Source organism: Musca domestica, unplaced genomic scaffold (genome assembly GCF_030504385.1).
Source record: "Musca domestica strain aabys unplaced genomic scaffold, Musca_domestica.polishedcontigs.V.1.1 35, whole genome shotgun sequence".
Lineage (NCBI taxonomy): Eukaryota > Metazoa > Arthropoda > Insecta > Diptera > Muscidae > Musca > Musca domestica.
The window spans coordinates 2,791,291-2,803,341 of record NW_026712315.1 but is presented as its reverse complement, the minus strand read 5'-3'; the positions used below and the strand labels follow the sequence as shown (position 1 = coordinate 2,803,341).

General features: G+C 36.4%; 1 protein-coding gene across 6 annotated transcripts in view; it reads right to left on the bottom strand.

Moving 5' to 3' along the window:
* LOC101895190 (amphiphysin) overlaps positions 1-12,051 on the bottom strand; it is a 128,345-nt gene that overhangs the window by 9,828 nt on the left and 106,466 nt on the right. For all 6 annotated transcript variants that reach the window (XM_059125881.1, XM_059125880.1, XM_059125882.1 and 3 more), the window contains 5 exons: positions 4,321-4,456; positions 4,053-4,243; positions 3,711-3,986; positions 3,531-3,612; positions 3,358-3,465 (listed from right to left, as the gene is read on the bottom strand). In XM_059125881.1, coding sequence (XP_058981864.1) covers positions 3,358-3,465; positions 3,531-3,612; positions 3,711-3,986; positions 4,053-4,243; positions 4,321-4,456 — 793 coding nt within the window. The remainder of the gene's footprint in view (positions 1-3,357; positions 3,466-3,530; positions 3,613-3,710; positions 3,987-4,052; positions 4,244-4,320; positions 4,457-12,051) is intronic.

Sequence of the window (12,051 nt, the reverse complement as noted above, 5' to 3'; positions counted from 1 at the left end):
ACGAACGAACGCATCATCAAGACAAGTAAAAATATTGCAGCAGTGTTGGAATAAAGGAGTAGAAAAAGAAAGAAAATAAAACATGTCAGCTCATGCAGTATTTTTTTTTAATATTTTGTTTATGGTTTCGTTTTTGATTTCAATTCGCAAAAATTAAAATGAGACTAACTTAATTTTGCCAAAGAAAAATTTGATTTTGTTTCGATTTTCATGCACAGCAGCAGCAAGCAGTAAGATCATGTATATATTTAAGCTAAGCATATGTTTATTTAATAAATAATATTGTATATATGTACGTAACTCTCTATATAAAATGCAATCCATAATGTTGTCCATTTAATGTTATTTCGTTCATATTTAAAATATTTCCTGTTGCAATGGCAGCTTTGCAGATAGCAATGGTCATTTATAAAAATCAAAGCATACTTTCAGGCGTTTTCGAAGAAATTATTAAAAATACATAAAATGGTATTCCTGATCGCAATTTGGCTGGAATTCTATGAAATGTTTATGGAAATTTTGAAATAAGACAATTATAGTATCCATTTTACAGTTGTCTGTCAAAACCTTTTATCAAACAATACCTAGGAACATAAAAAAATACCACAATTTGTTTAATAAAAAAGAAGGAAATAGAGAGATCAAGTATTGACCCATATAAATCAGACGTTTAAGACGAAGAGAAGAAGTTTGCCTATTTTTTTTAAGCGTTGCAAAATAAAAAACCCAAGAGGGAAATAAAAAGATCAAGTATCGGCCCATATAAATCAGTCGTTTAAGAGTAAGACGACGCAAAAAAAATCCCAAGACTAATATATTAACAATCCTTGTATTAAATCCTATTTATATATGAAATAATATTGACTTTTCCAACTATTGTGAATTGTTTTAGTGTTTTCTAAGTACTATAAATAATAAAAATTGGATGTTTTCAAAATGTTTACGTTAGTTAGAATATGGTGAGCCTGTTACCAATCATTATCACCTAGTCTAATTCCCAAATATTTTAACATATTTCTACAAACACCAAGGGGGATACCATTTGATATTCTACAATATCCAACCTTCTACGGTAATTTCCGGTTAGTAAGATACATTTAAGGCAGTCCTAGCTAGAACTGTTTAAAGATTCTGATCACAATCAGAGGTGTCAAAAATGGGTACGTATGTTACATATTGGAATGCATTTTAAATAGAGATTAGTTTTATATCTTAATTGCTATTTATATGATATGATAATAAAATATGTATTTTAAATTGCCAAAAGAAAGGGAAAAAATTATAAAAATTAAAATGAAATAAGTTGAAAGAAAATTTCAAAAGCATTTCAATAGAATAGAAGAATGGCTATTATTATGAGTTTCTCATTCCGTTTGTAACACCTCGAAATACACATTTTAGACCCCACAAAGTATATATATTCAGCATAAAATTCTATGTCGATTTAGCGATGTCCGTCCGTCTGTGGAAATCACTCTAGCTTCCGAATGAATTGAAGTAGATTGAATTTTATCAATCTACTATTATGTCTGCAGGACTTTTGGTATTGAAAATGGACCATGTAGGTCCACGTTTTGGTACAGCCCCCATATAACAGTACCTCCCGATATTCGGTATTTTGATGCTTTAGGTGACAATATTCACCGAATTGTTTCAAATTTGGTATTTTATGTTCGCAATGGACGCTACAGCCTAAGACAGAAAATTGTCTGTGTAGGTCCACGTCTTCGTATAGCCCCCATATAACGGTACTTCCCGATATTCGGTATTTTGATGATTTTAGCGACAATATTCATCAGAATTCTTTCAAATTTGCTAGTTGAAGTTCGTAATGGGTACTACAGCCTAAGACAGAAAATTGTCTGTGCAGGTCCACGTCTTCGTATAGCTCCCAAACAACGGTAGCTCCCGATATTCGGTATTTTGATGATTTTAGCGACATTATTCACAGGAATTGTTTTAAATTTGGTAGTTGAAGTTCGTAATGGGTACTACAATCTAAGACAGATAATTGTCTGTGTAGGTCCACGTCTTCATATAGCCCCTATGTAACGGTTCTTCCCGATATTCGTTATTTTGACGATTTTAGCGACATTATTCATCGGAATTGTTTTAAATTTGGCATTGGAAGTTCGTAATGGATACTGTAGCCCAAGGCAGAAAATTGTCCGTGCATGTCCACATTTTGGTATAGCCCCCATATAACGGTAGCTCTTGATATTCGGTATTTTGATGATTTTATCGGCATTATTCACCGGAATTGCTTCAAGTTTGGTATTTAATGTTCGCAATGGGTGCTACAGCCTATGACTGGAGATTGTCTGTGCAGGTCCACGTTTTCGTATAGCCCCCATATAACGGTAGCTCCCGATATTCGGTAGTTTGATGATTTTAGCGCCATTATTCTCAGGAATCGTTTCAAATATGGCATTTGAAGTTCGTAATGGACACTGTAGCCTAAAGCAGAAAATTGTCCGTGCATGTCCACATTTTCTGTATAGCCCAAATACAATAGTACCTCCCTATATTGATGATTTTAGCTACATTATTCACCGATTTTTTTTCAAGTTTCGCATTTGAATGTAGTAAAGGGTTATTGAAAGTGTTGCCTATGCAGGTCCGCGTCTTTGCTTTTGAAATTTTCTTGTGAATTCTAAAGAAATTTTGAAATAAAAAAAATATGCAAATCACACACATAGCTGTATATATAAATATAATATTCATTCACATTGACAGCAAAATTAACATTTATAATTATATATATTTTTTATATTTATCTGTATATCATTGTTTTAATTTAAATAATATGTTTAGCTTTAAAATCCTAAATTTAAATATTTCAAAAGAATATTATGGATATTGAGTGACATGGAAATGTATTTATATTGCTGTGATGATTTTAGTTAATTCACTATTGTTTTTGGCAATTTTTTTCACAAATTTTTATAAAAAAGAAGAAGATATAATAAAGAAAAAAAGTGGAAAATAAAGCAAAGAAATAAAACAAAATCAAATTTTTCTGTTAAATTAAGGGGGTGATTAAAAATGGAGAATTAACTTCGCCATTTTTTTTATGAAACTAAAATAATTTTTTTCAACCAAAAACAAATGGTGTTAATTTTGTTTTTCCAAAGTAAAAAATACAACAATAACGTATAACAAACGAATTTAAAAATGTTAACTAAAACAACAAACTCAAAAACAAATTAAAAAATAACAAACCACAAAATTTTACAAAATTAAATTAATTTTCGCTTCAAAAGGAGCCAACTAAATTTGGTCAAAGGGGGAATTTGGTTGGTTTTCCTCAACATTTTTGTTATTTTTGTTTTTCGTTGTTGTCAGCGCAATACTTACGATTGGTAGAACCATTGGTATTTTGATATTGAATGCTGTTGCTTAGATTGGCATCGTTCATTTGTTTGACTGGTGACTGTACAGGACTGGAAGCTTTGATGGCATTGGCTGGAAGTGGAGGACACAAGGTGATGATAATAATTTGATTTTTTAAAGGCAAACTGGGAACTTACATGTCACTTTTCTCAAAGTATTTGAACCACGTTGGGATTCTGTAGCCAATTTGTCAACAATGGCCTCAAGTTCGGAGTAGATCTGCAAGTATTTTTTATTCGAGATTATTTTTGCAAATTGAAACTTATTTTAAATTAGAAATATTTAAATATAGAAATTTCAATATCATTTCTGCCCACCTTAGCCGTTTCATTGTGGAAAACTTGTTCTGTGGCAAAGAGGGTCTGCAAATTGGTAACCAAAAACAATATTCTCGATTCATACAAGGCCGGTAGTTCATCGTGCAATTCAGTGTTCAATAGTTCATATGTGCGTCTGGCTTCCTCCAACTGTTCCCGGCCCTTGGTCAATTTCACATCGTCTTTACGTTTGTTGGCATTGGCCTGTAGACTTTGGAACGAGTGACGTTGACTATCATAATCGATGAGTTTTCTGTTGCGCTTTTCGACTTTTTTCTAAGGACAAAAAAAAGAAAGGAGTCAATAAAATTAGCAATTTTGAAAAATGAATTTCTCTCTTACCTTCATTTCTGGAAATTGTCCTGTATAGGTGTTCAATGGAATCAATACTTGATCGGCCAATTTGTGGGAGAAATCCTGCCATAATGATTCGGCCGATTGGACTTGTGCACTGAGAGCATCATAACCGCTCCATTGGGGCTCATAGATTTCAAATATGGCATCCATCAAGGATTTGGATGCAATTTGTGCAGCTGAAGGATAAAAATAAAACAAATCAATTAGTTTTGTAGAAGAGAGAGATAAGAGAGGGAGAGAGTGATCTACTTACCTCTTATACATCTAATGTAATTATTGAATTCTTTTTGTAATCTATTGGCATTTTGTTGTTGGCGATTGAAATTATTCAAATGATCATCGAAAATTTCATCTGCGGTGCGATCAACTTTACCCAAATTTTGTAAAATCTGAAATGGATAGAGATGAAGAGAGAAAGTATAAATATAAATTGAGAAATATTCAAAATATTGGAAAATCCAAAAATTATGAGGGATATTATTTTGAAATTTTGATATTTGAATTTGATGAGATCCAAAATAAAGTTAAATTAAGAATAAACAGGTTTAATTTTTTATGAATTTGAGAGAGAGAGAACACCTGTAATTCTTTTAGAAAAAAACACCAGCTCTTCTAGAGAAGAGCACCAGTTCTTTGAAAGAAGAGCACCAGCTTGTCGAGAGAAGAGAACCAGCTCGTCGAGAGAAGAGTACCAACTCGTCTAGAGAAGAGCACCAACTCGTCTAGAGAAGAGCACCCGCTCGTCGAGAGAAGAGCACCAGCTCTTTTAGAGATGATCACCAGGTCATCGAGATAAGACCACCTGGTATTTTAGAGCAGAGCACTAGGACTTCGAGAGAAGAGCATCAGGTCTTCGAGAGAAGAGCACCAGGTCTTCGAGAGAAGAGCACCAGGTCTTCGAGAGAAGAGCACCAGGTCTTCGAGAGAAGAGCACCAGGTCTTCGAGAGAAGAGCACCAGGTTTTTGAGAGAAGAGCACCAGGTCTTCGAGATAAGAACACAAACTCATCTAGAGAAGATCACCAAATCTTCGAGATAAGATCACCAAGTCTTCTAGAGAAGACAACCAGCTCTTCCAGAGAAGATGACCAGCTCATCGAGAGAAAACCTTCAGCTCTTCGAGAGAAAACCACCAGCTCTTTGAGAGTAGACCACCAGGTCTTCTAGAGAAGACCACCGGGTCTTTTAGAGAAGACTACCGGGTCTTCTAGAGAAGACTACCAGGTCTTCTATAAAAGACCACCAGGTCTTCTATTGAAAAAGACCTCCGGATTTTCATTCCGGATAGAAAACCACTAGGATTGTTATCGAAGAGGACCTCCAGGCTTTCTATAGAAGATAACCTCCAGATATTCTATAGAAGAAGGACTCTAGATCTTCTATTGGAGACATCCAGGGTTTTTTTCTGGAAGAAAATCTTCAAAATACCTACGGATTTCTGGATCAAAAGATCTAATAAGTTTCCTTTGCAAACGTTTCTTTTTCTTCGAAAGAAGACCACCAGGGACTTTAAGGTCTTCTATGGAAAAATATCTGCTGGTCTTCCATTGAAGAAGACCTCAAAATCTTCTATGTAAAAAGGGCTCCGGATTTTCATTCCGAATAGAAAACCACTAGGATTTTTATCGAAGAGGACTTACAGGCTTTTTATCGAAGAGAGCCTCCAGATATTCTATAGAAGAAGGACTCTAGATCTTCTATTAAAGAAGATATCCAGGGCTTTTATAAAATATATACAGATATCTTTAGAAGACCCCTAAGTTGTTTTCTTGAAGAAAATCTTCAAAAAAAACCTTCCGTTTTCTGGGTCAAAAGCTCTAATAAGTTCTCTTCGCCAACTTTTCTATTGAAAAGACAATTGATTTCAAATATTTAACGATGATGGCGTTTTGGCATCGATTCCATCATAATCTTCATTTGGTATTAAAATATTCGAATACACACATACATACAAATATCGTACATATGTATGCATGTGCATACATCATTCCATGACAAGTGTCTGGGTATGAAGGGGTATTTTTTGGTATCAACTTTTTTTTTTTTGGAGCAGTCCCCACAGAATTTGTCTAGCGATTATTATTTAAAATGTACGTACGAATGAGTGTGTGTGTCGGTCGGTCGATCGGTGCTAATGCTGCTCCTTTAGATGTGTACCAAGGGTGGTGTTTGTGTGCGGATTGGGAATAAGTCGTATCGTTCAGTCAGTTAGTGTTTTTTGCGCTAAATTTAAAAGCAAACAGAAAAACGCTAAATAAATAAGCGAACAAATGAACGCACATAGAAAACGACAGCGGCAATGATGAAGAAGACGACGGCAGAGCGCTATTTTGGCGCTGTTTGGGGTCTGGTTGCTGGCTTTCTAGCAGCTCGCTAACTTGCATCTATTATAGAAGACAAAAAATATTTAATACGACGAGCAACAACAAGTTGAATATTCGAATACAACAACATCGCTGTAGAAAAAAAAAAAAACTGAAACATGTCTAAGAACTGTTGATTTTGGGAGAGATGATGAGGGCACAACACCAAGTGGCGAGAACGTCGAGTATTCATAAAAATACATTTGTACAAATATTTTGAAATATTAAAAATTGTTTCAGCAACAACAATAATAATAATAACAATAGCAATAATAGCAAGAAAACACAATATGTTACTTTGTAGCCTAGTTAATGCAAAATAATGGCTAAGTAAGTCTAGAGAATCGGTTGTGCAAAAAAAAAAAAATGTTCAATGAAAAATTGAGTTCTGAGGCGAAATTTATGGAAGGGATTCCGTAAGAGGATGATGTTTTTGGAAGATTTTCAAGAGTTTTTCCCTAGAGGACCTCCAGGACTCCTATAAGAGAAGACCTCTTGGTCTTCTACTGAAGAAAACCCCCAGGACTTCTATAGAGGAAGACCCCAGGTCTTCTATATCTCCAAGTCTTCTAGTTCTTCAAGACCAAGACCTCTAGTTCTTCTATAGGAGAATATCTCCAGGTCTTCTATGGGAGAAGACGGTCAGATCTTTTACAGGAGAAGATCTCTAGGTCTTCTATATAAAAGAGCACCAGGTCTTCTATGGCAAAAGACCACCAGGTCTTCTATGGAAAAAGACCACCAGATCTTCTATGCCAGAAGACCACTAGGTCTTCTATGACAGAAGACCGCTTGGTCTGCTATGGCAGGGGACCACCAGGTCTTTCATGGCATATGCTCACCAGGTCTTCTATGGCAAAAGACCACCAGGTCTTCTAGGGCAGAAGACCACCAGTCTTCTATGGCAAAAGACCACCAGAAGACCACAGAGAAGATCTATGGCAAAAGACCACCAGGTCTTCTAGGGCAGAAGCCCACCAGTCTTCTATGGCAAAAGACCACCAGTCTTCTATGGCAAAAGACCACCAGAAGACCACATATAAGATCTTTGGGACTTCTAGGGCAGAAGACGACCAGGTATTTTATTACAAAAGACCACCAGAACATCACAGAGAAGATCTTCAGGTCTTCTGTGGAAGAAGATCTTCAGGTCTTCTGTGGAAGAAGATCTTCAGGTCTACTGTGCAAGAAGGCCTCCAGGTCTTCTATGGAAGAAGAGGACTTCCAGTTCTTCTATGGATGGAGAGGACCTCCAGGTCTTCTATGAAAGAAGAAGACCTCCAGGTCTTCTATGGAAGAAGGCTCACAGGTCATCTATGGGAGAAGACCTTATATCTCCTAGATCTGCAGGTCTTCTATAGAAGAAGTCCCTCAGGTCTTCTGAGTTGAAGTACTCCTCGTTTCTGATGATATTTTTCCTGTAAAAATACTGGACTAACTTCTCCGAAGAAGAACTCATGGTCTTTCACAGACGGTCTCATGGTTTTCTATAAAAGAAGATCTCATGGTCTTCTATTAAAGATGATCTCATGGTATTCTATAGAAGAAGATCTCATGGTCTTCTATACAAGAAGATCTCATAGTCTTCTAGGAAGACCCCTACATAACCAGGTCTTCTTTAGAATAAATCCCCTATCCCTTCTGAGCTGAAGTACTTCACGTTTCCGATCATTTTTTTCCTGTGAAAAGAAATGCTGGACTAACTTCTCCGAAGAAGAAGAGCCCCTGGTCTTCCAAAGAAGACCTCATTGCCCCCAATAGTAGACGACCTTATGGTCTTCTATAGTAAAAGGCCTTATGGTCTTCTATAATAGAAGGTCTCATGCTCTTAGTAGAAGGAGACCTCCAGGACTTATATAGTAGAAGAAGACCTCCAGGTCTTCTATAGTACAAGAAGACCCCCAGGTCTTCTACAGTAGAAGAAAAACTCCAGGTCTTCCATAGAAGAAGAGATTGGCTTTCCATAGAAGAAGATCTCCAGGTCTTATATAGAGGAAGACACGGAGGTCTTCTGTAGAAAAAGATTTCCAAGGTCTACTATGGAAGAAGGCCACCAAGTCATCTATGGAAGATCACAAGGTCTTCTGTGTAAGAAGATCACCAGTTCTTTTTTTGGAATAAAATATCTCTTCCGGTATTTGAATTCAATTCCATTCCTCGTTTATTTTTTCCTTTTCCAAGAACTTAGTTCCCATTCCAAGTGCCAACATCGCCAAGCTCTCAAGTAGTATTTGTGTCTCCCATCGCCTGCCTGCCTGCCTGCCTACCTAACTAATACATATGAATGAATGACTTCTCATTTATGCACTTGTACATGGTAATGTCCTAGTTTCGCTCCTGATGTAAAACATTTAAGAAAGGATAATGCTTGATTGTACGGCAGCCATTGTCAGCATCCCTACCTTCTTCCACCCACATTTTCTCCTTCCTCTCATGGAGATGTAGAAAAAATGAGGTACTTGTTGGCATCTGGCGAAAACCAAATAAGTTCTACAACTTTTGTAATTGCATATTGTCGTTTACACTTGTCCTCTTGTCCGTGCCGTCTGTCCTGACAGTCCATAAAATGGCTACATAATAACCTTGTAATAGTTTTATGGCCGTAGTATCTCTCTCTGTGGGTATTTTCTTCTATTTTTAGCCATTTTTTGCTACAGCTTCTGATGTTGGTTTGTTTGAATTCAACTTGATTTTCTATAAAATATTCAGGTCAAAAGATTTGGTTTTTTTTTCTTGTTGTTGTTGTCGTTGTTGCCATTGCATAGATTGGGGGTAAATCTTTTGATTTTTATGACCAAGCCGTGTTTTCATCTTTGCCAGGCAAGATATGCATCTCGACGTTTTTTTTTCTCGTCTAAGGTTCATTATGTTCTGTTTTTTTGTTTCTCTGAAAGCAATTGGCTTTAAGCACGTGATTCGCTTTAGCTTTTTAGCTTTTCAATGAATATTGATTACTGCTTAAAGTCATTGAAGAAAACGACAAAAAATAAGGAGAACATGAAATGTGGTAGGTGTGGTGTTGGCGCTGTTTATTTTTTCAAAGCTGATGTGATGCTGCTGATTCCTGTGAAGCTGTTAGTGTTCTGTTCTCTGCTGCTACGGCCATGGATGATGTAGATGCTTTTGACGTGTTTACGTTTTTTCAGTGACTTCTGCTTGGGCTGTGTTGTTTAACCAATTTGTTATCTTTTCAATTAAAGCAAATTTGCTAATCACCTGCACGTCGTCGGCGTCTTCGTCATCACTTGGCAACCACATGGCAGATAAATATGAATATATCTTTTTTTTGGTATTTACGCGTTTTTCAGTCTTTAATCTTATCTTTGATTTTGAAGATATCAGAGATAAGATGATCATGAAGGTTGTTCGGATAGAATATATCTTCTTTTTAGGTTGCATATAAAAATACACTGGCTACCTTGCAAAAAGCAAAAAGTTCGAAATTATAGAAAACAAGTAAAAAAACATTAAGCTCGACCGGGCCAAACTTTTAATACCCTCCACCTTAGGGCAAAGGAAACATTAAAGCCCATTATGACCCACATATACCAATTTTTAGACATATTCATGGGAAAATGTGCCAAAAATCATCAAAATACCGAATATCGGGAAATACGGCTATATGGGGCTATACAAAAACGTGGACCTATACATACAGTGTTTCCGCGATGAAATGTAGCAAAAACCATTAAAATACCGAATATCGGGAGGTACCGTTAAATGGGGGGAGGGGGGGGCGGGCTGTACCAAATCGTGGACCTATACATGCAATGTTTCGCCAAAGGAGCTAGAACCCATTATGACCTACAAATACTAATTTTCAGACAAATCTGTGAAAAAATGTGGAAAAAATCATCAAAATACCGAATATCGGGAGGTACCGTTATACGGGGACTATACCAAAACGTGGACCTCTACATACAATGTTTCGCTACACGAACTGGGACCCATTATGACCTACAAATACTAATTTTTTAGACAAATCCGTGAAAAAATGTGGCAAAAATCATTAAAATACCGAATATCGGCAGGTACCGTTATATGGGGACTATACCAAAACGTGGACCTGTACATACAATGTTTCGCCACCGGAGCTGGAACTCATTATGACCAACAAATACGAATTTTTAGACAAATCCGTGAAAATATTGGCAAGAATAATCAAAATACCGAATATCGGGAGGTACCTTCATATGGGGGCTATATCAAATCGTGGACCCATACATTCAATATTTCGCCACCGGAGTTGGAACTCATTATGACCAACAAATACGAATTTTTAGACAAATCCGTGAAAATATTGGCAAAAATAATCAAAATACCGAATATCGGGAGGTACCTTCATATGGGGGCTATACCAAAGCAGGGACGTCTCTACCCATGACACACAGACAACGATCCAAAATTAGTACAATTTCGTACTTTTCGAATAATTATAGTACGAATGTCCAAAACCACCTCCATATCTCTATTCCTGATACCAACAGAGACCTCAATATTTAATTTGAGGATTCCAGACCTATCCCTTCACCCAATATTCGATTTAGTACATCTAAGTACTTTTCGAACAATTATAATAAGCCTTTTTAAAACCACCTCCATATCTCTATTCTAGACAAAGGCCTGATTATTCAATTTTGGCGATTACAGATCTATCCCTAGTATTTTCCAAGAATTATAGTAAATATTCCGAAAACCACCTCCATATCACCAAAGCCACAGACACCAAACGTGACATATACATATATGAATTATCAAGATATTAGCTCTATTCCTTTAAGAGATTTGTCTATATAGGTCCATGATATCGTATATCCCTCATATAACGGTACCTCCATACCCTATTCTCAGAACTTCTACACAAGGAAGGAGATTCTTCTATATCGTTCCACGATATCGTATATCCTCCATATAACAGTACCTACCCATATTCGGTATTTTGATAATTGTAGCCAAATTTTTTATTTGAATTGTCTGAAAATCCAAACAGGGAGTTCCTTCTGAGTACTTTACCCCATGAATAGGTTCATAATATCGCATACCGCCCATATTCGGTTTTTTTGATTTTAGGGACAGAATTCAATCGATTTTTTTTTAATTTCCTTTTTGAAGTTCGTAATGAGCACTTTAACCTTTGACAGACAAATTTTCTACGCAGGTCCACGTCTTTGTATAGCCCACATATAACGGTTTTCATTTAGAATGTATTTTTCGACAGATTTTTTTTAAGTTTGTCATTCCGTTTGTAACACCTCGAAATATACATTTTAGACAGAACCCCAGACATCTGTCCGTCTGTGGAAATCACTCTAGCTTCCGAACGAAATAAAGTTTATAACAATTTACTCAAATGTGTATTATGTCTGCAGGGCTTTTTGTATTGAAAATGGGCCCTTCTAGGTCCACGTTTTGGTATAGCCCCCATATAAGGGTACCTCCCGATATTCGGTATTTTGATGATTTTAGTGACATTATTTACCGGAATTGTTTCAAATTAGGTATTTGATGTTCGTAATGAATACTACAGCCTATGACAGAAAATTGTCTGTGCAGGTCCACGTCTTCGAATAGCCCCCATATAACGGTACCCACCGTGATGATTTTACCGACATTATTTAGCGG